The sequence below is a fragment of the Pelmatolapia mariae genome, linkage group LG3_W, assembly GCF_036321145.2.
Source record: "Pelmatolapia mariae isolate MD_Pm_ZW linkage group LG3_W, Pm_UMD_F_2, whole genome shotgun sequence".
Lineage (NCBI taxonomy): Eukaryota > Metazoa > Chordata > Actinopteri > Cichliformes > Cichlidae > Pelmatolapia > Pelmatolapia mariae.
In genome coordinates this window covers 93,113,511-93,141,457 of record NC_086229.1, presented here as the reverse complement: position 1 = coordinate 93,141,457, position 27,947 = coordinate 93,113,511, and the positions used below count along the sequence as shown (strand labels likewise).

At 41.4% G+C, this 27,947-nt stretch overlaps 1 protein-coding gene and 1 pseudogene across 1 annotated transcript; both read right to left on the bottom strand.

Moving 5' to 3' along the window:
- Positions 1-27,947, bottom strand: part of LOC134625026 (NACHT, LRR and PYD domains-containing protein 14-like) — a 551,707-nt pseudogene that overhangs the window by 192,734 nt on the left and 331,026 nt on the right.
- On the bottom strand, positions 45-27,916 carry ache (acetylcholinesterase (Yt blood group)). Its single transcript, XM_063470351.1, has 9 exons — positions 27,711-27,916; positions 15,420-15,946; positions 15,025-15,248; positions 14,665-14,925; positions 12,827-13,049; positions 12,341-12,583; positions 11,713-11,905; positions 10,668-10,837; positions 45-3,233 (listed from the first exon to the last, which is right to left on the bottom strand). The coding sequence occupies exons 2-9, from the start codon at positions 15,904-15,906 to the stop codon at positions 3,112-3,114; spliced, it is 1,923 nt and encodes a 640-aa protein (XP_063326421.1). The 5' UTR covers positions 15,907-15,946; positions 27,711-27,916; the 3' UTR covers positions 45-3,111.

The window sequence follows — 27,947 nt, the reverse complement described above, 5'->3', positions numbered from 1 at the left end:
GTGTCTGTCAGTACATGCTGAGATTCAATAAAAAAAACTTGAGATCGACAGCAGGCTCCCTTTATTTCTGTTGCTATAGCTTAATAAAGTCAGCATTCGTCATACACAGAGACATACTGGGAAGCTACAGAAGCCTTCAACACTTACAGTACTAGTGACTGAAACAAACAACGATGAGGCAGAGGACTGAAAACGAGTCAAACAAACAGTTTATACAAGAAAATAGTCATCGGCACTCATTAAGTTCATACTTTGAATAAATATTGCTTTTAAAATGACTCTGTCCCTCATCGTTGCTGTTTTATCACGTTTTATTTTCACTGCGTTAAATATCAAATATATTCCTTTACTGATGCATTTCTGTTATTGCTAACATCTTACATGAGATACTGGATAATAGGCTTGTTGAAAGTACAAATTTCACAGAATATAACAGTCAAAGTTTGGTAGGATATACTGCAGATGATGGGCTTCTGGACATGCACAAGGACTGGATAGAAGTGCAAGCAGTTGAGGTGTGCCTTAAGCAGGATCTCTCTGTCTGAGAGGAGCTGGAGGGAGGAGGTGACAGTCACATGGCCTTTCAAACATGCACTCTTTACTAGTATTTTACACATGTACAATACTTTTTTGTCATATTTAGTTCTTTTTAAAGCTAGACTACACGACTGAGCCACAAATAGGAGCTTTACATGCCAACGGGGACACTGTGCTGGGGCAGCCAACAGCTAATCAGAGCGTCGCTTCAGTTCCCTCACAATACTCAAATGGAAATGTAAGAAAGGCTGACAGAAGTACAGTGAACACACACACACAGTGATATGGGTGGTAGACACAGACAAGTGACTCATAACTCAGGCAGAGTTGCCCCAAAGTCTTGTACGATTATACTTTTTAAATGTAGAATATAATAGATTAGATTTGAATGCAAATATTACGTATCCTTTAATAGATATTCACAAGTTATTTAGTGTGCAGAAAATATGGATGAATAACAACCTGCCAGGTGAACAAGCTCGTATCACAGGTCTTGTATAAATAAGACAACTGGATGTAAAGTGAATCATTAACTGCTAAACTAATCCTCTGCAGACACAATGATAACTCATGAGGCAACATATCTTAACAAAGATAAGGGGAAAAAAACCGATATCTGGATCCTATGCAAACAAGGTCGTAATCTGAGTGAACTGTCTTGATTCTTCAGTATAACATGCTCACAACACAGGGAACAATGCAGGCTCCGACTTCTTTGTGCATAAGATATGCAAATATAAGATTATCGTCCTAGAGTGTCAGTAAGTAAGAGTAAGAGGCGGCTTGGGTCACCTAAGCACCCAGAAACGGGAAAATTGCGAGCATCAAGTTAAAGGTTAAAAGTCTTTTTCTTGATTTTTTTCCAAACGCAGGTGAATGCTGCTGCACGTTCTGAGCATTTGCAACCAAATCACAGGATTGAACATGCAAACGTCTTTTTATGGCCCTGGATGTAACAAAATGCACATCTGAGTAGTTTTTCAATGATCAGTGCATATCTGTATTACTTTTGTTACATAGGAGTGCATTTCTCTGTCTTGTCATTTTCCCATCACTTCTCCACCTCTCCATTCAGCAGGTCCTGTCGGCTAGCAGGCCAGAGGCTGAGCCAGTACTCTGTCACATTATCCTGCAGCTGAGTGAATTACTCTACCTCCATTAGACTAACAACAAAGCAGGAGCACCAAGGAAGGGGGATGGGAGAGGGAGCAGGGACAGAACACACGGGAGGATGGGGGAGAGTGATGTAACAGAGCCGACAAGGAAGGAGGGACAGATACGGCAGATGATGAATAAGGAATAACTAAAAGGAGGGAGGGAAAGGAAACAAACGAGGAATGGAAAAGTGAAAAACAGAGGCCTAACATAAAAGTGAGAAACAGGAAGGGAGAGGCGGGAATAATGGATAAAGGAAAAGAGTAGAAAAGAAATGAGGGTGGGTGGAGGTTTATTAGAGATGAAGATGACAGAGTGGAGAGGACAATAAAAGGGAAGGAAGATGGAGAGGCAGAAAGCAGAGAGAGGGACTGGATGAAGGGTTGTTGTGGTGGAAGACAAGCAGAATGAGGGATAGAAAAAAGGAGGGGGAAATGCTAAGATGGACGAAAAGAAAGATGGAGCCATGAGAATGGCACACAGGACCCCTGTGAAGGACACTGGGTGGATGCCACGCACACATGCACAATTCAGTGCAGTTGTGCAGAAGAATCGACCCTCACAGGAAGGCTGAACATTTAGAAGAACTGAGCACCAACGCTCTTCAACAGACAGGCGATGCTCAAGAGGACCCATAAACATCAACGGGACTCGTTTCTGTTTCCATTCAACTGTGAAACTGAGTGAACTTGTAATATAATGCGAGTTAGGCACCAGTCAGTTGGTCTGAATGTAATATACTATCTACATCTCACATCAAACTAGAATACAGCAGTTTTAACATTGAGTAAAATGTGAGCAATCTGATATTTCACACACAGCAACAGTTAGATAAATGCAAAATAGTATATGGCTTACCACAGGAGAAACACAAACAAAGCAAGACCAGTACAGGTAATGGGAGTAGTGGTTGTAACAGTATTAATAAAAATAACTAAATAAATAAAAGAGAAACAAAACAGTGATGAGACCAAAAGTACAACTGATATGTTGGAAAGAAGAAATCCTCAGAAAGCAAAAAAAGTGACGAGATGACCACAAAGACGAGTGAGGTTACAGTAAATCCACAGTGGAGCAGTGTGACGGGTCAGTTAAGTTATCTGAGTCAAACTGGGCGGTTTCTGAGACGCACACATAGTTACACACACATTCGAGGTAATGACGCATCTTTACTCCTCCAATGACAAGTTTTACTCCACAGCCCTTAAGTTCCACAGACACACATACACAAATAAAAAACAAAAAAAAAAACAATAAATATTATAAATAATATAAATACATGACAACAGTGCCTCTGCTTGTGTATGCTGTGAACCAAAAGAACCACAAAAAGATGTCAGCCTTCACTCAGGAACTATGGAGGAAAACAGCCACGGCTCGCTCGCCGCTCTTCTCTCCGTCGTCTCCTCGCTGAGACGCTCAGAGGTCAGTGCAGCGCTCCTGCTTGCTGTAGTGGTCAAACTGACTCTTCCAGTGCATCATGTAGGAAGACCAGCGGTGAAACTCCACCTTCCACTGACGTTCTGCCTCATCTATGTTGTCTGAGAGAAGAAACACAGAGACAGAACAGCAAGAACGGTTAGCAGTTGAGCTTGAAGTACGATAGTTTTAATAGTCGATCCGTCGTCGTTTGAAGCTTTGTAAGATCCCAAAAGACGCAGGAATAAGTAGTAGGATTTAAGAGTGTAATAACGGACTGAAACAGAAGATGGCAGCACTGCATGTACAAGGATGCCAGCTGCCGTTAAACCCCGAAGAAGAAGAAGCAGTGTCCAGTATCGTAGCTGTGTCCAAATTCAGGAACCGCATCTGTAGGCCAATTACGTTACAGTGACACGAGGAAGGCTGTCCAAATTCGAAAACTCCTCCAAATGGGTCTGACAAATGCGTCCTTCATTTCCCCAGATTTGAAGGATGGGTCGGGTGTATACTTCGTGGCCAACCTATGCCAGAATTCATAGCGCGGCCCAGCCAATTGCAGTTTCCAACAATGGCAGCAGCTACTTAGTTTAAATATTACTCTTATTATTCTTTCTGGGTCACAAAATAAACTTTTAAGATATTTTCAGGCGAGAATGTAGCTGTGGAAACTTCAAATATCTGCCCAGTTTATCAAGACGTCACATAATTGCAAAAGCGCTCCGACGTTTTCGGAGACGTCTGTTACCCACCAGCTCGATAGCTAGCCGGGGTTCAAGCTTCACTCGAGCCGGCGAGAACAGCGAACTCCCGGCAAATCGTTTTCAGACCCCCGCGGTCTTTCGCTACTCAGGTTAAACATGATATATAAGTCACTTATATAACTTGTTTGGCTTTTTTTAGTATTTTATTCGTTCGTGAGTAAATCAGTTTGGCTGAGATTAAAGTTATAGTTTTCACACAGCTGAATAAACGTCAAACAGAAAACGAATTAAACAGAAGTGTGAGACAGTCGAGAATATACTCCGGTGTCCTGTTATATTTTAGATAGCAAGGAGCAGACGGCGGTTTATTAAACTCCAACGAAACAATCTGCAAATTTCAATAAAAGTTTAATAAACTATCATCTTGTCTTTATTTTTAGTTAGCACATACCTTAAACACTTAAAGCTGTAAGCTAATGATAGTTATATAAGAGCAGATGCTGCTGGTGCAATAAGCTGTACGTTTTACGTCCAATGGATGCATGATCTGATTAGTCGAATAATCGCAAAAATAATCGGTGACTAGTCGACTATCAAAATAATCGTTTGCGGCAGCCCTAGCTTGCAGGCTATACCCGCTTTAGAATTTCATACACATACATTGTTGATGTCGAGGCCACTGATCGTTCTTTAAGTTTCGGTAAGATTGGAGCAAGTTGGTTGAGAAAATGATGGTGGATGTGGAGTATTTTGGTGTTGTTCATTAAAATGCTGGTTTACAGAAGAATGAGCCCAGGGGGCTTCGGCCTAACCACGAGTTGAATGATGTCACCTCAGGCACACAGTGGCTCTTCATTAAGAGTGGCCAGGGGTAACTTCTTTTCCACTTCAGTTCAGCTTATATAGCTCCTAATCACAACAACAGCCTCCTCAAGGCACTTTATATTGTAAGGTAAAGACTCTGTCATGATCCAGGTGAGCGTCTGGTGTTTTTATACTACCTGCTTGTGTGTGTCTGTGTTTGCCTTCTGGGCGGAGCCTTGGCGTCTCACCTTTTTCTACTCACCTGATTTCCATTAACGGCGATCAGTGAGGCTCTTTATAAGGACCAGCATTGCCATCATTTCTTCGCCAGTTCGTCAGCTATCTCATGGGGGTAACCAGACCTTATTGTTTCGGATCTTTATGCGTACGCGCTGTGCTTAACTTGATCTCCTTGTGCCTTCAGTTACTCTACCACGACTCGACACCTTACTTACCTGGACACTGTTCTCCAAGGCAAAACCCACTGTAAACCTCTGCAACCTGCCTTGTGGAAATTAAACTACTTACCGCTCCCACTTGCCTGCCCTGCTGCCCACCATCATTTTTGGATTCCTGGAAACAAAAGGTTGGAACCTCACTCGATCTCACACCACTTGGATGCTTACCTGGCTAGCCTCCCTAGATTCCATCCATCCATCCATCCATCTTCATCCGCTTTATCCGGGGCCGGGTCGCGGGGGCAGCAGCCTAAGCAGAGAAGCCCAGACCTCCCTCTCCCCAGCCACCTCCTCCAGCTTATCCGGGGGAACACCAAGGCGTTCACAGGCCAGCCGAGAGATATAATCTCTCCAGCGTGTCCTGGGTCTGCCCCGGGGCCTCCTCCCGGTGGGACATGCCATTCCCATACTGCAAATTCAGTATTTACCTTTCCCCAGCATAGCTCCATCCCCGCTTTGCATCTAATCTCTAGTCCCCGGGCCCCTTCCCCCTTCTTTTCTGGGGAACTGGGCCGGTGCCGGGGGTTTCCTATTAAATGGTTCAGAGGAAGTACACATCCTTTGAGGACCTGGTCTCTCTCTCTCACTCAGAATCGACATAAAGCTGAGAGAGAGAGAGGCCAAAAAGAAGCTACAAACTCCACAAAGCTTTGCTCCGCTCATTTCCAATTTTCATGTCTGCTATTCCACTTCCGCTGTCAACTTCCACTTCAGCTACCACTTTGTCATCCTCTAAACCTCCCCCCGAGCCCATGCAGATTGGCCACTTGCTGGCTCTCTCCGGGAGCATCCGATCATTTCCTCACGAACTGACCGGTTCGACCAAATGATTAGTTTGGTCGAACCGATGTGATTAGTCACATCTGGAAACAATTGGGAAACACTCATTCTTTACCTTTGCCTCCCCTGAAACACCTCTAATCCTCAGTTATCTATGGCTACGAAGGATTACAGGTTGAGTTTATTCTCCCTCACAAACTGTCTAATCTCAGCTCTACCCTCAGGAACCCCAGGAACAGCTCCTGTAGTCTCTTCTCCACTGGATCTCTTCTTTATTCTCCAGGAATATCAAGACCTTCAGGAGGTCTTCAGTAAGACTAAAGCATTTTCCATTCCACCCCACAGACCTTGTTACTGCACCATTGACCTCATTCCCAGTGCCCTGTTGCCTTCTAGCAGACTTGTCTTGGCCCGAGAGGGAGGCAACGGAGAAATATATCCAAGAGTCCTTGGCAGCCGGCATCATCCACCCGCCTCCTTCCCCGGTAGGTGCAGGTTTTTTCTTCTTTGCCAAGAAGGATAAGACACAGTAGCTGTATAAACTATAGACGTTTGAATGAGATCACTGTGAAAAAACAAGTACCCTCTGCCCTTGAACCCATTCATGGGGCCACCATCTTCAGTAAACGTATTATTTACGGAATGCATACCATCCGCTCTGCATCCGAGAGGGAAACGAATGGAAGACTGCATTCAATACAACCCTAGGATATTTTGAGCATCTTGTTATGCCATTTGGCTTCACTAATGCCCTTGGAGTCTTCCAGGCATTAGTAAACAATGTGTCGAGGGATTTCCTGAATATTTTTGTATTTGTCTACCTAAACGACATTCCGATTTCTCCAGAGGAGCGCAGAGTCCATGTCTGTTCAGTACTGCAACGCCTCCTGGAAAACCGGTTATTTGTCAAAGCAGAAAAATGTGAGTTTGACTGTTCCTTAGTTATCTTTCTCAGTTATATCCTGGCAGGAGGACAGGTGACCACTGACCGTGCAAAGATTCAAGCTGTAAGCGAATGGCCCACTTCCTCATCAAAGAAACAGCTACAGCGGTTCCTCAAGTTCACCAACTTCTACCATCGCTTTATTCGGAATTACAGTCCGGTAGTTGCACAACTCACCCCAAAGCCAAAGTCAGCGTCAGCACCGGATACATCCACGCAATCCAATGATCAGCTGGAGAGGCTTAATCAAGAACTGGAATCAACTCTTTGCTGTGTCACCACACAAAACCCGGCAACCTGGTCTTAATATCTCCCTTGGGTTGAGTATGCGCATAATTTACTTACCTCGTCTGCAACTGGTCTCTCGCCCTTTGAAGCTTCCCTAGGTTAGCAGTCACCCCTGATCAGCCAAAGTTGATCTCACCGTTCCTTCCAAAACCACTTACAACACTGTTGACGCATTTGGACCCTAACTTGGGAGGCAGTGCTAAGGGCCATCGATCAACAGGGTTGTTGATCGGACACCGACTCCAGGACAAAAGGTATTGCTTACTGCCAAAGACATTCCCCTCAAATCACTCTCTTGCACATCATTCCAGGCTACATTGGACTATATCAATTAGAAACCATCATCAGTCCCACTACAATTAAACCTGGACTCCTACATCCATGCGCATACATCCTGCATTCCACATCTCTCATTAAACCTGTGCACTCTAGTCCTCTGTCCTTTCCTCAGTATAGCTCCTTCCCCACCTCACATCTAATCTCACTCTCCGTCTGTTTCAGTGCTTTTCCAGTAGAGATTCCCGCTACGTTTCAGTGTTCCACTATCTTGAATTCCCGTGCACTCAAAAGCTTGTAAAGACTTAACCCTGTCTCAATTATGTCTGCATTTGGGTCCAATTCCACGTACTGAATACAGATGGTCAGTTAGCTGTTTTACAGCTACTCTTGGATAATTAAGTCACCCAAACTTGATAACAACAGTGTTTCATTTTAGATGTAAATCAAATACAATCCCAATTCCAAAAATTTGGGACACTGTGTAAAATCTAAATAAAAACAGAATGTAATGATTTCAAAATTTCATAAACCCATATTTTGTTCACAATAGAATGCAGAAAACATATCAAATGCTTAAAATGAGAACATGAGTAACATTTTAGAAAGAAAAAATACGGTCATTTTAAATTTGATGACAGCAATGCATCTTGGAGTTGGGACAGGACCAAGTTTAAAGAGTTTATTTGCTCTAAATGCTGTATATACCTTTTTCGAATTGATAAAAGGTATGTGCAACATGCCAAATCCATGCGAAACAAACCAGATACTTCCTTGCCTCCTTAGTCAAGAGATGCAGGGTCAATGTTTTCCTAAACGAATTTGAAATTTTGATTCATCTGACCACAGTTCTCCATGTTCCCCCAGACCATATTAGATTAGATTTAGCACAGACAGCAGGTTTTCTCGATCGTGGTCACATGGCTTAGTTTTTCTATGACAGAGGTTTAACCTGCATTTGTGGATGGCATGGTAAACTCCTTTTACTGTGATTTCTGGATAAATATCCGAATCATGTCTGTTTTTTTTTAATGCAGTGCCGCCTGATCAGTATCCAAGATTGATTTTCAGCCCTGTCCCTTGTGCACAGAGATTTCTCCCATGATCTTTTAAGGACATTATATACTGTAAGTAATAAGACATCCAAGTCTTTGCAATTTTACATTGAGGACTATTAAGTCGACACTCTTCCACAATCTGTAGATTCAGCTTTCTGCAGACTGGCGAAGCTCCATTTCACTGTCACGTGACAGAAAAAGCTCGGAGAACATTGCCCATCTTTACTTCTGAGAAATTCCGTCTGCCTTTTAATATCCAGTCATGTTACTGTCCTGGTGCCAGTTAACCTAATTAGTTGCAAAATGATCTTCAAGCTGTTCTATTTTTAGAAGCTCTTACTTTCTAAGCCTTTAGAGTTAGTGTTTCCAACTTTTGATATGTATTGCTGCAATCAAATTCAAACAGAGCTAATGTTTTTCACAAAATAGTAAAATGTCTCTTTTTACTGTTTAGCAGCTAGAATCCTGTACCAGACATCAATGGGAGAGCTTTCCCCTCCCAAAAGTCCAGCAACTGCTCTCCTCAGAGTGTCGTTCAATACAGAGGGAATGAACTGGTAAATGGACTGGTCCGTAAATAGCACTTTTTACTCTACTTGAGCCGTCAAAGTGCTTTAAACCACCAACTTTACTACTTCCTCAGCCACAGCCACCCCAATGGTTGATGCTACACAATGGTAAATGTGGACCTCGCCCACTTTGTTATATGTTGCTACCATCAATTTGAAAACTGCTTTATTGTCTTGTCTTCAGTTTGATAGAGCTTCTGTTTTCTATTGTGAATGACGAGTTATGAGATTTTAATGTCGCTCCATTCTTCTCTTAAATTTACATTTTACACAATGTCCTAAATTATCAAAAATTGGGGTTACATATAAAGATATGATGAAATAATTTCATGGTCTGAAATCAACAGCAGAAACTGTTTTCAAGGGCGGAGTCAACCATCTGATACCAATCAGGAGGAGCTGCATCTATTTAAGAAAAACAAAACAACGAACTGACACAAGCTGCTAAATCCCACATAGCAAAATTGGTATTTCCCAGATCTGGCCCACATACTGCAAAGAATGATACAGGTACACATTAGGCTGACATCTGGGGCCAGAGCTGAAACTGTTCTGGGCCAGCACAGGACCACCAGTGTGTCTGCAACTGGCCCATGGCTGCACACAACTCACACATGGCCCACATACTGCAAAGAATGATGGCCCTTTGGTGGCCCAGATCTGGTTTGCCAGGGGTGGCCCACACATGGGCCAGCACAAGGCCAGTTGCAGACACACTGGTGGTCCTGTGCTGGCCCAGAACAATTTCAGCTCTGGCCCCAGATGTCAGCCTAATGTGTACCTTAATCAAGCCATGTAATAACAACATGTGCCTGAACATAATAGTTCAAAATTAACATAACAAAACTCTGTTCAGACAGTGAATGGACTGATTCTTATATAGCGCTTTTTTACTCTCCCAGATTACTCAAAGTGCTCTATACAACATGCCACATTCACCCAATCAGGCACTTTCTCTGAACCGAGTGCTTCCTAACGACATTCATACACATTCACACTCTTGACATGCCAACTGGAGGAGCCAGGGATTGAACCACTAACGTTCCAATCAGTAGGTGACCTGCTCTACCTCCTGAGCTACAGCCACCCAGTGGTAACCGTGAGTAAACCGTCACTAGGTTTTGGATAAAGTGTACACTCACAAACCTGTCAAACCTGCATTTGAAACGTTGGCTACCATAGCAGTATAATATTGCAACAAGGCATTTGTGTATTCTAACTAAAATAGGAAAACAGGAACATGAATAGTGCCATCATTGCCAGACCTGGCCCACATCTGGTTGACGGACACCCTGCCGTTACATCAGTCAGTCAGAAGTGCCAGCTTAATGCTGGATCCGGGCCAGACCTGTTTTCTGTTTTCTATGAGCCTGAGGCACATACACCAAACCACAATCGAGCCAGATATGGCATGCCATCATATAAACAGTGCCATCTATGCCAGGCCTGGCCCATATCTGCATGACATACAACTTACCGTGCCAGAAGTCAGCCAGCAGATACCAGATCCGGGCCAGACCTGTCTGCTATGTGGGAAAGCTCCACTTTAGTTTCAAACAATTCTTGTATCATGCATCCAGTGAGAAGTGTCATAATTTTAAGTGGAATATAAGTGAAGACCTGCATTCAACACAGATTTCAAGTGTAGAGATGATATAATATTTAATAGTATTTACCAGTAATATTGAGAAGGCGTGGCAGGAAGCGATTCCAGAATGCGCACATCTGGTTTCGCAAACCTTTGTGAATCTTGAGTGATTCGGTGTTGAGGCCAACATGTTTTTGCTCGCTGACGGTAAACACAGGCCAGCGTTTCCCTCTATCTCCCTGCACGTCATTGGGATTTCTGATACAGACAGAACAAGAAAGGATATTACAATTACAACTAAATCAAATGAAAAAGCAGTAAAATGATCTCCAAACTAACTCTTAGATTCACAACAATTCTGCTTGCAGTCGATGTCAGTACTCGTAGTACATCACTACTTGATGTTCCATTACGTGTACGTGCTCACTAAGGATCACTCAATGAAAATGGACAGCACCACACAGAATAGTTGTTAGACAATTACAGTTGATTGTTGGTTTTTTTCTCTGTATGTATTATTGTAGGGTCTACCTTACAATATAAAGCGCCTTGAGGCGACTGTTGTTGTGATTTGGCACTGTATAAATAAAATTGAATTGAAATGAATACAAGAAATGTCTGACAGTGTTTCTTGCTGCAGTCATTCCACCAAGTACTGAATTATGTCTTCCAAGCTGATTAAATACTGATCACTCACTAAAATGCACATGAATTTGTAACTGTTACAGGATGTTTTGTTTTTGCTGACAGTTTATGCTACTATTAAAACAAATTGTAGCTTTCTCAATTCTTTGTAACTGGCTACAATTTCAAAAGGAGATCAAATAATTTAATTTCCCCCACTGTGTACCTCACAGCATTAACATTTACTTATTAAAGCCTTTCCTTTAAGCCAAGTAGCATGAGGGTTAACTGTCAGGAGAAGCTCTCTGTGCCTCCAAATTCATGTCAAGACTCATTAACCTGCAGTCCCACAGGAATTTAAAGGTCTGCTTACTCATACAGCTTTTCCTGCATTATTTATTTTGACTGAAAAACATGGCTGCTGAGGTGCATTTGCATAAAAAAGACTGGACGTGGACATAGACCCTAATTCAATAGGTAGTTTTTTTATTCCCACTTTGTGGCCTCACCCAGTCCGAGCAAAGTTGGCCCAATATTTCATCATACGTCGGCTTAGCTTCTCCTCATCTCGGGTGTAGTTGAGTCTCTTCTCCAGTGGCAGCCCGAAAACAAATTCAATCTCATAGCCATGGATCACCCCCATCCATTCTGGCCAGGCCAGATTGGATGCCCGGTGATCGAAAAGGTAAAGATAGACCCCTCCTTAAGAAATAAATGGAGGCAGAAAATGCATGAAATTATAAATAATTAATCATCATTATTATTTCATTATTACTCTGAAACTACAGATATGTTTGAATCTTTTACAAGGACAGTTAAAAAATAAATCAATAAATCCGTTTTCCAACTAGAATATTTTACTGATCTATCTTCAGAGTATCAGCAGTTTTGCTTACATGACAAATGCAGATTAAATTGTTGTAAAGTTGTCAAGCACATTACAGCATATTTTAAATAGCTATCATCTGCATTAAAAAGTGAAAACGTGAAATTTAACGCACAGTTTAATTTAAGTATCGTACCAAATCGTTCTATCAACAGAAAGCAGGTCATTCAAACAGTAGCTTGAGCGTGTCCGGGTATGGGATCTATATACTTCTAGATCTGACAGACCACACTGGTACTCGGGTATCCTACCTTGTGAGTTTCCACTGTTCACCCCACCAAAGTTGATGCCACCCGCGTTAGCCTTGAGGGCATTGTGTTGTGCATAGGAGCGAGCGAAGTGGGCCAGCGGGCAGATGACGTTGTGGTCACCGACAATGTCATCCATGGCATCACGGTTTTTTATCTCATTATTCTCATCCATCCAGTCTGTGTACTGCAGCACCACTGCTTCCAGGCCGATATCATTAGCATGAGGTACGCTCAACCTAACACCTGGAAGAGTGACACTGAAGCTTTTAACAAGATAGAAGTAAAACTGTGCCGTAATAACCTGAAGTAGAATTAACTTGTATTTTATGGATGGATTTATACAATTCTCTCTGCTCAGTTACATCCATATATATATGTATATTCATATATAGTGCTTTTCTACTCTACCGTAGCATTGTGTTATTTTTGCTTTCTTTTTGCAGACAAGACCAGATTCCATTCTTTATTATAAACAGGAGAACTTACTTTCCAGGAAGTCCTCTCTGGAGATCAGACTGTCGTTGTCCTTGCTGAAGCCTGGTGCTCCATACAGCAGGAAGTAGGAGCCTTCATTCTGATTAACGCCGAGGAGAATCTGTGTGTCTTTAAAGTTCCCTGAGTTGACCATGGCCTCAGGAGTGTCGGGCAGAAACTCACCATCCACAACAGGCACAAATGAAAATCGGAACAGAGCGGACCATGGCAGAACCTGCATGCATGACAAACCCACATTTAAAAAAAAAAAATGTGAAAGCGTGTAACAGCAAACAAGTTAAATGCAGACTGTGCAAAGCGGAGCTTTCCTTCCACGACAGCACTAATGCAGTGCACGAGCATTTAAAACGCTGGCACCCTGGAGCTGCGATGTCCGCTCTAAATGGGTCAGTTTTATGAAGTTAGTGGGTTGCATTGACACGTTGTTTATATGAATGTTTTTACAGTAATGTTTACGTTAGCTGTGAGAAACTTCTCAGGATGAAACATGATAGTAAATCTTTAAACAGGAGCAACCACACTGTTTCACACTTTAATATTGTAGTAAACCTCTTCCATGTTAGGTAGTTAATCTGTGGATTATATCAATAATTAACTGCTGAACACTACACCATCTGAGAAACTATGATCTATAACCAAATATGTGATGAGCAACGGTCTTTTCTAAATCTGTTTTGTTGGTAAATGATCGTGATGAACATGTTCAGTGTAATTGTGAATTCATGAACTGAATCATCTGTAAACCTTTAACACTGTCAGACCCAACCCATCAAAAAATAGGCAGAAAATTCAGATTTTTTGGAACTGAGATGTTTATTAACCCTTAAAACAAATTCCACAATTTTTTTTTGCTATATCATGTTGTGTATGATATATTTTTATTTTACATTTTTTGTATTGCATTTGATACATTGGGCATTTTTGGCAACAATGTTAATTTTAGACAAAAAAGAGTTTTGTCCATAACATTTTGAAATTATGGGAAGTATTGATCATGTTGATGAGACAGAGGTCTCAGAAACTCATGTATCAAATATGAAACACATGGCATTATAGGGTTAACTTGTTATTTTGGACTAGAAAGCAAATTAATTTCCTATTTGCACATTATTTTGTATTTAAATACTAATAGCACTTTAATTTGTATAACTAATATTTTTATTTATATGACTTTTATTCTGACAGTCCTATTGAGTCCTTTTAAAAATACATTTGATTATTTTCAAATTCATGTGTTTCATTATTTTAATTTTCTGTGGGACGAGACAGCAGGGTGGGCAGATTTGAGCAGGTGAGGATTGAAGACTAGAACAGGTTTGCCCACAGCACTGTGAGAGTTGTTGAAATAATCGCTGGCTAACAACTAATGGAAGGAAAATTGGCAAATTTTTCAACTACCAAAATAATCTTTAGTTGCAGCCCTGACTGATACAGGCACATACTGGCATGGTCCCTGTGTCCTCGTTAGTCTGACCTCCCATTTCGGTCTTCAGTTACTGAAACACGGCTCCTTATATCAAAGCAACTTGGCTTTGAATGAGAAACACTTACTAACTACATCCCTTTGGTTGGAGAAGCCCGTGCTGGAGAGCAGCGAGCTGTTTTGTGTTCTTGGGAACACTCTCCTGAACTGTTTGAGAAAGTCTTGCGTTTGAGTCTGATTTTGATCCTTAACAACATATTGTGCACTTAGTAGGAACCACAGGTAATAAACCATGTCATTGCATCAAAGAGCCAGTGGTTTGAATTTAAAAAACATCAAACTGAAAATAAGTCTCTCGTCCACGTTGCAAACAACATGCAATTCAAGCAGAATTTGTGTAAATTACCTGCCACTCATGATCGATAAGTTGCTGTGGATTTTTACTGCGCAGACAGTCTATTATCTCGGTGTCATTGCCTCCGTTGCAACCGACGAACTTTGCTAGCTGTGTGGCACGTCTGCGGGCTTCAGCGGGACTCACTGAGGCCCAGGGGCAGTTGGGGACTCCACTCTGGAGGATGGCTCTAGTGAAAGTGGGTCGGCTGTCTGGAGACAACAGGTGGAACCCTACTGAAGCTCCACCAGCACTCTCGCCAAAGATCGTAACCTGTTTCACAGAGAGAACAAACAGAAAAGTAAATCAAAACAGGCTCATAATAATTCTAGCATAAAAGAGGATAGACAAATAAAGCAATGAGAAACACACCTGTTTAGGGTTTCCACCAAAGAAATGGATGTTGTCTTGTACCCACTGCAGCGCCATCCTCTGGTCAAGGAGGCCGACATTGCCAGGAGCCTCGGAGGAGCCATGCAGAGCCAGGAAGCCGAAAGCACCGATCCGGTAGTTCATCGAAACCACAATGACTGTCTCGCTGTGAGCTAGGTAACGACCATCATACACATCCAGAGAAGAAGATCCACTGTAGAACCCTGGAAACGTGGAATATCACAACACGGCATTAACCTGCAATATTAGAGCGTACTACAACAATTCACCACTGTTATTCAAGAAGTTTAATGATTAGAATTCCCAGCGTAATATCAGTGCTCCAGTGACAATTGGAGTGATATTCCCAGTATGGTTTGTGAATTCTTAAGTACCTCCACCATAGATCCACACCATGACAGTGAGGTTGTGAGGTCTGGGCGAGGAGGGCACCCAGACATTGAGGTAGAGGCAGTCCTCATTCATGTCTCTGTTAGGATTCCACATCTCACTGCCCTGGAAGCCTGGGAATGCTGTGTCCACATACTGATAGCACGCGTTGGGATATTCCTTGGCCTCGATCACTCCAGTCCACGGACGTTTGGGTTCCGGAGGACGGAAACGGCGGTTCCCCAGTGGGGGCTCAGCAAAGGGGATGCCCAGAAAAGCAGTTATGTAGCTTTGATCCGGCACCAGCTGGCGGATGCCTCGAACTCGACCGGTACGTGTCTGAACAACCAGGTCTCCCTCGTTCTGGGAGAAGCAGACTGGGATGATGAAAGACAGGAAGAAGATCGAGGAGAAGAGAAGAACCATAGTGGGCTGCATCTTTGTATGCGAATATGGTCTGTGTATCTGAAGCAGATGTCGTGACTCTTTCATCAGACAAGGATGGCAGGGTATGCTCTGTGTATGCTCAGATCTACAGAGAAGACAGAGAGAGAGTAATGTGATTACAGTACAGGAGAGGACGGAGAACAGGCAGAATCAGGGAGGGAGAAATGAGATGAGAAAAGACAGTAGAAGTATGAAAGTTTCACCAGTGTGGATTTAAGATTTGATAGGACAGACAGACCACCCCGAACACCCAATAGAATCATATGCAATAAAATAAATATTAATCTCAAGGGTGGATTGAATGCTCCATCTTTAGCAACTAGTTAATCTATGTGAGACTTTCTCAGTGCGTGTGCACGTCCTGGTGTAGTTTATCAGTGCACAGCATGGCCAGCGTCGATGTGCTGTCCTGCTGCGGCTTCTGAGAAAAGACTTATTAAATATTCAACACAACACCGAGACAACAGCAGTCTGACAGAGTCCGAGCTTCACCAGCATAAACAGCTTTTTGTTCTGTTACTGCAGATTAAAAAGCTAATAATTCAAATCTGCTTATGTTTAATAGTGACTAAAATTTGCAGGATAAATATGTCTAGGCTGTGAATATCAATTTACTAAGAAGAGTATATCATGTTTTTGGTTTTTGGACTGAATGTAATTACACTCAGTTGGTAGCAAACATTAAAATATTTTACAGCTCGGATAAGAAGACCTGTAACTGTAATGATGCTGGCTGGGTTTGGTGGGTTTCTGTGCTAATATTATGAAGACATAAAAACAATATTGGGAACAAGATTTTGTGAAAATGCTCCACTACTGGTCGACTAACAGTCACAGTTTATTTCAATAGAGTAGTCCACATTAGTATGTGAAAAACAAGATGCAGTCATTCAAATCAAGTGTCAGCTAAGTGAGGAGTGATACGTTTTTGACATGAGGGGGAACTCTTTCGCCTCCCCGGATACAACTGACACACAACAGAATCATAATAAGATTGCAAAAAAAAGTAAAATATTTAGGCTACGTCCACACGTACACGGGTAGTTTTGAAAACGGCGATTTTCCGTTTTCGTTTGTTTTTTAAATCCCGTCCACACGTGCATTTCAAATGTTAATAACTAAAGACAGTAGTTTGGCTGTTGTGTAGACTCACAACTTAATAATGAACAAAACACATACAGCATACATACATTTAATTTTTTACAAATTAAATTTATTCAAAATTGACGTTGGGATTTGGGTTGTGAGAGCGTCTGTGTTGAATGTAGACGCCACGTCCGGTTTACTCAAGGTGCTAAATGGAACAAAATAAAATATTTAATAATGATAAGTTTATTTGTATACTTAATAAAACATATTGGACCTGCAAGGAGTGTCATACTGAAGTTAAACATTCACACTCCAATGGGTGCGTCAGAGAGCAACGTGAGGTTACTATCATCTCCCAGGATATTTGGCACACAGACTGGATTGAAACACCAACCTTCCGGGTAGTCGGTGACCTGCTCTACCACCTGAGGTACAGCCACTTAATAGCTGGATTAAGCACAGGCATACAAGTGAGTCTATGCTGAAAGGAGGCTCATGCACCTCAAATTGCTCAAGTCATGACAGAGAGAATCTTTAGCACTGTTATCAGGAACTGGGAACATCATCTCAAAGATAAGAGCAAGCCTCACTCCAGAGCATGTCCAGTGCAATCGTGAGTTCATGACCTGCAAACTCCAGGAAGCTCTGATAAGTCTGCCCAATAACAAGGCTCCAGGTCCAGAAGGATTTCCAACACAATTCTACAAAGAATTCTGGACAATTCTGGCACCAGTATTCCACAGACCGTTGCAGGAAATCAAGGAAAACGGCACTACCATCAAATATGAATTCTGCCAACATTAGTCTCCTGCTCAAACCAGCAAACACCCTGTATTTCCCACGAGCTATCGTCCAATATCCCTTATTAATGTTGACCATAAAATAATCTGCAAAGCTCTCTCAGAGAGATTAGAGAAGATAACCCCCCCTCTTAATTCATCCTGACCAACTGGTTTCATTAAAGGTAGGCACTCATCAACAAATACACATAGACTACTTAATTTAATAGACTACTCGTGCAGTGAAAACCACAATATTGTCTCTAAATGCAGAAAAAACATTTGACAGATTTAACAGGAAATTTTTATTTGCAACTTTACACAAATTTGGTTTCGGAAACTCTTTGATAAACTGGTTAAAAATATTAAATAATTCCCCAACAGCTTGTGTCAGAACAAATAACCAAACATCCTCCAGCTTCAGTCTCCAGAGGGTACCAGGCAGGGATGCCCGCTCTCCCCTTCACTGTTTGCAGCTTTCATCAAACCAGTAGCAGATGGTCTTGCCAAGAATCAATTATTTATTTTCAATGATGTAAACCATCACCAGACTGGTTTAAATCTCTGGAAAGATCCAAACATTCCAGGGTCCACTCGTCTTCTATATGTTCAAGACACTCCTTAATACAATTCAAAGTGTTACAATTCTCAAAAGCTAAACTAGCAACAATATTTCCAAACATAGACCCATCGTGTGATAGATGTAAACAGACTCCAGCTACGTCCCCTTTTTTTCCAGAGCCACCAAATGCCACGTGTTCCCATATAATCTTGTGATTGGCTATTGTGGTGCTTTTTTCCACTGATACGAGAGAAGTCATAGTTTCTTCTACTCTGTCCTTAAAAAAAATATTTTTATGGTTTCTTCCTGCATTGAATGTGACTTCAACACAAATTAGAAAGTGGTATGTAGTTTGACTTAAATGAGTAAGTGATACGTACATATCGGTGCATCCATCAACTCTAGAGGGTCAACAATGTTATTTTTACTGTAGATTATACAATCTTTTTTTACATTAAGACAGTAAGTCCTCCTGCAGGATCACGACTAAAGTCTGTGTTTTCAAACTTAGACGTGTTCCTCGTGTCTTTCCAGCTCAGTCACACCAAGTTTCCACTGTGATGGAGGGAAAGTTATTTTCTATCTCCACACAGACATTTGAAGACCCTCATAGCTAAGCCACAAAGGCTGAGACAGGTGTTTGGTCACACGGCCACTATAAAAAGGCATCAAAGTAAAACCCTAGTAAATGCCACACCGTCTCATGGATTAATGGGGCTCTGGGTTTATACTAGAAATGCATCTCCTCATAGCTAGAAACTTATTAACCATTTGTGAAAATAACATACAGGAAATTGTGGAATTAGAATGGAAAGAGGATTTGGGTTTCTAAAGGTCAGAGAACATTAAGTTTAACAAACTCAAAGACTTTTTATTTTGCTTCATATTGCAAAAATGGAAACCTGGCAACCCGCCCTGGTTGTACTCTACCGCTCACCCGGGTCAGTTCACCTGGTGCCAAATGACTTGAGCTAACCTAGAGCTTGACAATAAATTTAGCTAGTTTGTTGTATTAATGTTTAATTATTATAAAATTGTGTGAACACATCATGTACTGTAACAGTTTCAACAAATGCTTTCATTTAAAGTGCTAACAGTGATGCAATGGGAGCATTTTGAGCCCAGGCCTCATTTTGGTGGTTTCTGTGTAACTGATGCAGTCCTGCACCTTTTACTGCAGGTGACAAGTGAAAGGTGACAACGCAAAAATACATTCTTTATACTGAGGAAGAGTGCTCAGTCTAAGTTTCTGTCTCCAGCCTGACTGGTGTGTGGCAACTGTGTCCAGCCACTGTAGCACAATTATTCATTTCAATTTTATACATAAAACACCAAAATCACAACAGTCACCTCAGGGCACTTTATACTGCAAGGTAAAGGCCCAATAATAATGCAGAGAGAACCCCAACAATCAGTCGATCACCTCTGAGCAAGAACTTAGTGAGGAGGAAGAAAAGCTCTGGGAAAACCAGACTCAGGGAGGGGCGGCCATCTGCCGTGACCAGTCTGAGGTGAAGGGAGGAAGACAGAACAAAAGATGCAGCGTGGAAGAGAGACAGAGATTAATAATAACTAATGATTAAATGCAGAATGGTGTATAAACACATAGTGAGTGAATAAGAAACACTCAGTGCACAGTCCTCTGCAGCCTGGACCTATTGCAGCATCGCTAAGGGAGGATTCAGGGTCACCTGATCCAACCCAACTGTATGCTTTAGCAAAAAGGGAAGTGTTAAGTATGAAAGTAGAGAGGATGGATGTCTCTCAAATCCTGACTGGCAGCTGGTTTCTGCAGAAGAGACGCTGAAAGCTCTGCCTCCCGTTTTACTTTTAAAAACCCAGGAGCCACAAGTAAGACAAGTCTGACAGCGAAGCGCTCTAACGGGGTTATGCGATACTGTGAGTTTTACTAAAGTAAACATAAAACGTGTCAGGGTCCCAAGGTTGCGTGTGTTAAGTCAAATTTATTCATATAGCACACTGACCAAGGTGCTGTGCACTTAAGATAATCAAAAGAGACAAAAACATAGGAAGACATGGTAAAAGTTAGGAAACAAGAATCATAAAATTAGAAGATTTGAGTGAGAAATAAGCTCAATAAAACCAGTACCCACTGATTCTGATTTAAAAGCCAAAGAATAAAAGTGGGTTTGCAGATGGGTTTGAAAGTGTTGGGGAGGTCCTGATGTGAAGGAGCAGTCACAGCAAAGGCTCGGTCTCCTCGGTGCTTTAATCTGGACCTCGGGACAGCTTTGGTCCGCAGACCTCAGTGATCTTGGAGGCATACCAATTTAACAGATCAGAAAGGTATGAGAGTGCTAACCCATGCTAACCCATCAAAAACAAATAATAAAATCTTAAAATTAAGATGGGAGATATGTGGTCTCACCTCCCAGTTAGTAACCATGCTGCAGCGTTTTGGACCAGCTGCAGTCGGCTAACTGATGACAGGCTAACACCAGAGTAAAGACTATTACAGCAGTCGAGGAGAGATGAAATGAAGGCATGAACAGCTCTGAAAGTCTCTGAAACAGAGAAATGGCTTCACTTTAGCAAGAAGATGAAAGAAACTGGACTTGATTACAGCATTGATCTGTTTATCAAACATTAGATTAGAGTCAAAAATCACTCCCAGGTTCCTCTTAACATCCTCCAAACAATCTCGCAAACCCTTCAAACGACTCACAGATCTACGTTTCAGTGGCAGGTAAATCTGAGATCGTCTAACAATGGATTCCTGTGTTTTAATTACATTATAATTCTAGTGTTGAGTTTTGGATCTCATGTCTGGATTAACTGATATGTCGGAACTGATTGCTTGTTGTAGTTCCTTATAAATAACCTGAGTGCTGCTTCATTTCTGTCCTCTCCATTATTCTGTTTTCTGACACTCATTTTCAGCTCCTGCACGTCTGATCTTATGATTATAAATGTAATTCTGAAAATGTGTTTATGACACATGTGGTGTCTTTTAGAGCTAATGCTAAAACTAGTTTTATTTACACTACTGTGCAAAAGTCTTGAGTCACCCTTCATTTCTTTATATTTCCCTTCCAATGAAACAGACTTTCTTGTGTTGAACAACTGTTCTCCAGCATTTATTTCAGCATGAAGCCGTTTCACACTGTCCTGTGAATATTTCAGGTGTAAAACAATTACCTAACATGAGAGGCTGAATGTTGTGTTTAAAAATAGCAGAAAACTGCAAAAAAAAAAAAAATCACATTTAAATTGTATTGTAGGCACCCTGCTACAAGCAGACTGTTACAAAAAGAATGTCATTTGTTTCCATTTCTTTAATTGTATCTATGAAAATTATGGATGATAACAGTTCAACAGGCATACAATATTAAAATTAACACAAAACTTGTGGTTTTCAGAGAACTATTAGCTGGAAACATCTCAGCATGCTGTGCAGCGTAGAAATTCATGTCCTCTATACCCAGTATGTCGGCTTCAGTGTTCATTACTTCCTGTAGTTTAACACAGATACAACAGTTTCCTCTAGAATTTGGATGCTAACTAGTCATCGCTGTTTTGTGTCATTCCTAACAGCTACAGAACTTTAGAGCTGAAAGAATCGCTCTCTTTTCTTCATCCATTTTCTTAATTATTCATTCTACTCAGGTTTGTGCAGCTGTCACTGGGCAAAACATGGGGCACACCTTGGACTGGTTGCCAGTCCACCACAGGGTAACACATACAGAATGACCAGTTTAGAATCAGAAGTTAAAATGAATGTCTTTGAATTGTGGTGGGACGATGGAGTACTAACCCAATCAAGTAACAACTGCGACACAGTACACACCGTGGACCATCTACCTCCACAACCACATCTGGTTTGTCTACAAATCAGAAGGTCTGTAGTACAATTCCTAGCTCCTCCATTCTACATCCTGAAGCCCAAGTTTTGTCCTACACACCCATCCCACTGTGAGTGTGTATGTGTCAATATTAGATACAAAAAATGAATGTGTGTGGTCATGTGACTATGATGTGTAGTGCAAAGTGCTTTGAGTGCAGCTCAGTTACTTCCTTTTATTCCACTGTGGAATTTCAGGAGGACTGAACAACATAGTGAACTGGGATGATTTTACACTGAAACAGATAAATATGAATTCTGCAATTATACTCTTTGAGATATCGCTCCACCACATCAGCACTACTTCACCTTGAAATTATTTGTGAAGACAAGGGACGGAAAAAACAAAGATAAAAATGTGATGGTGGAAAGAGTGGTTCCAGTGGGGTGAAGAAGGGTAAAGAAACACACTGAGAGTGGGGCCAGGCCATGGGCGGGGAGAACGTGTGTCACCTCTCAAATTAGACCGAGGAATTTGTGCATAAGGTTGACAGAAGGATTGGTTTCACTGGGGGTGGGTTCAAGTTATGGCTCATGACTCTCAGGATAAAACACTGGAGAAGGAGGAACCTAATATCAATTAAAATCAATAAATAAATCAGCCCTGATATGATTGAGGAATGCTGAAAATAATCAAATCAATTTATGAAAAACTCTATAATCAGACAGAAAAGAGTCTCCAGTGCACAGAGGGAGGACAATGAGAAAAGATGATAAAAATGAGAAAACAAGCGATTACTCAACCAACACACTGAGTTACACAGCTCGTGGTGATTGTGCATTTTCATCCTTAGTGTGGTCAGACTAGCGGCCTGTCCAGGGTGTAACATCTGTGCTCGACTCATTTTATTTAAAAAGTGATACAAGTATGTCACCAGTGCATCGAGCCAACTACACCGAGTCAGCTGAGAGGAGTTGCAGGCCACTGATTTTTAATGAGCATTTAAACAGTTTCCAGTAAATATCAAATGCCTGTTCCTACTGTGTACATCCATCATTTGGTGTTATTTAAGCCACACTTACATGATTGTTGTTCCCACATCTCTACCACCACAGAAACAGGTGCACTGACTTTCCACTTACAATAGTGCATGTATAGAAATGCTCCTATGTGCAACTGTTAGTCATGGCTGTGGCTATTCATAGTGAGTGCACCCCTATTTAAACGCGTAAACACAATCTCATAAGTGTCTTTGCTGTATGAAATCTGACGCTTTACTAGTTAGTCAAGAATAATATTCATTTTGCTCTATCGAAGCATATTTAGCAACTCTAAACAGGATCTAGATGTTCTGTGGTACATGTGTGGTGCTGTAGGGGTGTCACAATACCAGAAATCAGTACAAATACCCAGGAAAACACTCAATGGTTGAAATCATTTTCAGTAGCACAGGGGGAAATTTTGACCCCCATCCCACAACAACAGAGGTAACGGCAAGTAAGTTGCCGTTACCTCTAAGCAAGTTCAAGTTTATCATCTTGTGTACATCTGCCCTCAGCCTGCCCCCCCCCAGTTCACTCTGCTCCACCTCAAACTGCAGCTCTTCAGCCTAAAACTGTCGCCTGCTCCAGATTTCACTCTGTATTTGCTCTGATTAGCTCTCCACACTCTGCTCAGCTCAGCTACAGCCTCCCCTCTGCTCTGCACAGCCAGCAACCCACCTGCTAATCCACGTGTCCACAATTATTCGTCTGTTATCTAAGTGCAGTTCGCTGGCCACGATGTTAATGATAACAGATGGCTAATGTGGCTATTCCTCATGCTAAACAGCTAATGTTCATATGCATGGCAGCTAGCTTAACATTTTTGATAACTGTTTAATATTTCAGTCTGGTTTAAATGACAGTTTTACCGAGCTCTGAGTTTAAGTGTTAAGCATGTTAACTACATGGGGGGGGGGGGGGGCTGTGGGCCTCTCTGTCTGCAGCAGTTGTGTGTGAGGTTGTGTGTCAGCTGGAGGAGGCAATGATGAGGCTGTTGGCACTGACACTGTCGCAGGGCTGAACTGAAAGAAGCATCCAAAAATGAAATGACTGTGCAACATCTGTAGGGTCCATGTATCACATGATGCTACCAGTAGTGACACCAACCCTAGCCACATGTGAAACTAGCAGCTGAAACTGATTAACAACCCCCTCTGCTACTTAACTGACCAGATCAATAACCCAGCAGTCTGATTCACCTGATGCTACACTATGATAACAAATAGTTGTTGTTGTTTTTGTTTTTTTACAAATACAGCAATTATTAAGATCTATATTACAAATCTATATATTCTTTAAACTTTCGCATATATCATAACCATTTAATCATTCATTGTTTCTCTTCCGTGTCATCTTAAACGTTCACTGCCTGCATGTAACGTAAGGGTCACCAAAATCTGTATCGTGACAGAATTTTGTTCACATGACCACAAAATACAGAGAGAAGGTTTGAAAAAACCCTGCAGGCCTGGCAGAAATCACCTGCTAGTTACATACAAAAATATGACTCTTTATGTCTTAATGTTGTGATTTTTACGATGGCTGCACAGTATCTATCACAGCGTCGTCCACTCCCACAGGAAACTCGGCACACACACGCAGGCTGTACAGGTTACTGGCAAAACCGGTTTTTAATATGTTAACAATAAACAGTAGAGCTTCACGATAAATGCTACAACGAGAATATAACCCTTCTGCTTAAAGAATAAATATGATATCAAAATACTTCACCAGATGAATATTTATTAAGTGACAGCTTTAGGCCTTCTTTGTTCCACAGATAAACAATTTCAAAGAGATTTAAGAAAACAAAGCAAGTCACAATGTGCAAAAAATACACAGTCCAAACAAGCTCTGATAATAAGTCTAATAAGGGGTAAAATCATAGAAGTATTATTTTTATTAAATGAAATTACACAAAAGACAAGAATTAGCATTTAACATAGCGCACAAGCATCGTCTGTGTTGAATACAAAAACTGGAACAACTAGAAATAACTTACTAATAATTATATATATATTAATATTAATAGTTTTATAATAATTGATACATTCAAAATGCAATGATGAGCAAACAAAAGGAAACTAGCAACACGGCTGCACAGCCTGATGCTCCACGAACACAAGCATGCTTCGTAGAAAAGGAATACATGTCTTCTTCTAAAGTTCAGGTTTGTTTCTACCCCAAAGGTCCCCCACAGCGGGGATAGTGACACTCCACTCAAGTCACCCACTCAAATGAAATATAAATCCACTTGCATTAAATAACTGTCTTTCACAGCAGTGGCAGTGTTTATCTTTCTCACAGGTACCAGAGATAAAGAAATCTTCAGTTTGGTTTAAGCAAGAGTGCAGCCTGAGTACAGTGCAGGTGCTGGGACACAAGCCAGAAATTCACCTTATTATTACCTGTAAACATTTCTAACTTGAGTGCAAAATAATAGGATGGAATAATAGGAACAAATTAAAGTGAAAATAATCATCTTCTTGAATCCTCTATGCTCGCCAAATTAGCAAAGCAGCAGAGCAACCAAGCTAGAGTTTGGATCCAGAAATGTGCAGAGCCAGAATCACTTACAGATATTAACTTGTGTGATAAAACTGCACACACATGCAAGTTTTATTAAATGAACAGATTCAGTAAAACCTGCAGCGCTGATTAAACTTTGGCAATCGTCCCACTGACAATGTATAAGGACTGAGTGCTGTCTGCTGCCAAAATAGCTTTTACTGTTATGACTTGGAAAAGAAATACATTCAAGCTACAGAGACCTGCAGATACAGAGAGGCAGGAGACAATGGTTGCTTTGTTTTTAACTGCAGATATCATTCATTAAGGCAGGACTGGCTTGGTTTCAGGCTTTAGTACTCTCGCTTCTCTTTCACTTTGAATGTGGTGCCGGCACATGTTACCAATCTGAATTATGGATCTATAGATTTTTGCTTAAAGCTGAAAGAAATTCAACTTGTGGAAGCTTCAGTGCATTAGTGCAGGATCAGCCTATCACATCATGTTTATCTAAATCCTCCAGCACAGCCGTTAGCCAAGCAAATCACATTATGCAGATATCCTGAAAAAGTCATGTAGCCTCTTATAATTTGGCATCAAATTGTAAGGAGAAAATGATAACAGGGGGAGTAAATAATCAGCTTGTTATATATGAACACAATTTCTAGCAGGCAGCTAGCTTGACTAATTTTATCTCCTAATCGAAACTCGGCTAACTCGCCTTCTCATGACTGATTATGGCAATAATATGATGATCTGTCTGGGCCTCTGTTGGTCACAAGATCAACATCTGTCCCTGTACAGTTTAGTTTCTGCCATCATACCACAACCAGTTTTGAATGGGGAGAAACAGCCTTGAAATCTGATGAAAAACACGAATTTGTTACTGTCAGCATGACTTAATAGCAGAAATATAACATTTCTGCATTGTATAAACTCTTTGGATGTGCATGCAACACCCTGGAAAGAAACTTTAAAACAGTGTATGATTTTTTTAAACCTAGCCAAGTATTTTAATGCTTAAACCTAAATGAGAATTTACTGTACTTAAATCTAAACAAGTTGTTTCTAGTGTGTATTAATAATAATTCATTTAAAACTCACTAATAGTGTATTACAGAATAATATTTGGGGAAACCTGCAGTCAGCTGAGACTGAAGTCACTTGGATGAGTGACGAAACGTTTCTCCCACAAAACGCTACGTCCAGATGAACAGAATCAACTTTTGGAAATATATGCGAAATATAAAAATCTGTCACATGTGTGACCTGAACTGTGGTCTCTGTAGTTGTTCATCAGTGCCCAGATAACGGATTAATCTGTGCCCATAAATACAAATCAATAGATCAGAAGTCGTGACTATTTTATGAAGCGCACTGAGCCTGTGTTTGACCAGTGCTGCTGTTTCAGCCACTGCTTTGACCACATACCAATCTATATGCTGTCAAATACATTTGCTAAAAGGGATTAATATTACCAAGCAACAACACTGCCACTGGTTAAAATGTTGCACTGTTAAAGTGGTGCACATATAATGCAAAGAAAAAGAAGCATTCTGTATCAGGAATGTTCTAAAAACACCATCATACCTGAACACACCTACCTTTAACGCAACTAAAATGTCTTACACATGTGCCACAATATGAGCCCAGATGATATCCTGCCGTGTTCCCCGAGCTCTGTGGTTCTGCTTACAGACAACAGAGCCTTAAATTGTCAGTATGTAACACTGAGTTTGGCCTGACGCTCTACCCGTGCTGGAGGACCGCATATACAGCACAGTTTAACCCGGTACCGGTGTTGTGGAGCAAAAAAACAGAAAAGGCCCGTAACCATGACCACCTTTGATGTAGCGATGATTAAACGGAATAACGTCAGTCGTGCAACACAAATACTGTTTACTTATTCCTCGAGTTTGAGAGCAGCTTACGCGGTGTCAAAAATCAAAGACGCACACAGACCGCAGAAATTCTTCATTGTTATGGTTTTAATATAGCGCTGCCTCTTCGTGTCAGCTGTCAAGTGGCTCACTGAATAATAATAGCTTCAGTTTTTCGGTCTTACCCGCCTATTCCTTCGAAGAAAACCCGAGGCGACGACTTGGTGCCTTCTTTCTTCCTTTCCTTGCTCTGCCTGGACAGAATTACCCAGAGGAAAGCAGAGGCTGTGAAAAACGAAATGTCGATAGTAACGCGTTAAAACAGCGGCGAGTTCACGGACACACTCGGTCGGTTAGACCGTAAAGCACTGACAGTAGGGGGAGACTGCTCCTAATAAATACCGCTTGTAAACATGGAGCTG

What these genes read in the sequence shown, in the direction of transcription:
- ache (XM_063470351.1), bottom strand. Translation starts at nt 15,906, where the DNA reads ATGAAAGAGTCACGACATCTGCTTCAGATACACAGACCATATTCGCAT. An exon ending in TTGGTGGAAACCCTAAACAG is followed by an intron (nt 14,926 to 15,024) that starts GTGTGTTTCTCA and finishes TCTGTGAAACAG; the next exon opens with GTTACGATCTTTGGCGAGAG. An exon ending in CAGAGAGGACTTCCTGGAAA is followed by an intron (nt 12,584 to 12,826) that starts GTAAGTTCTCCT and finishes TCACTCTTCCAG; the next exon opens with GTGTTAGGTTGAGCGTACCT.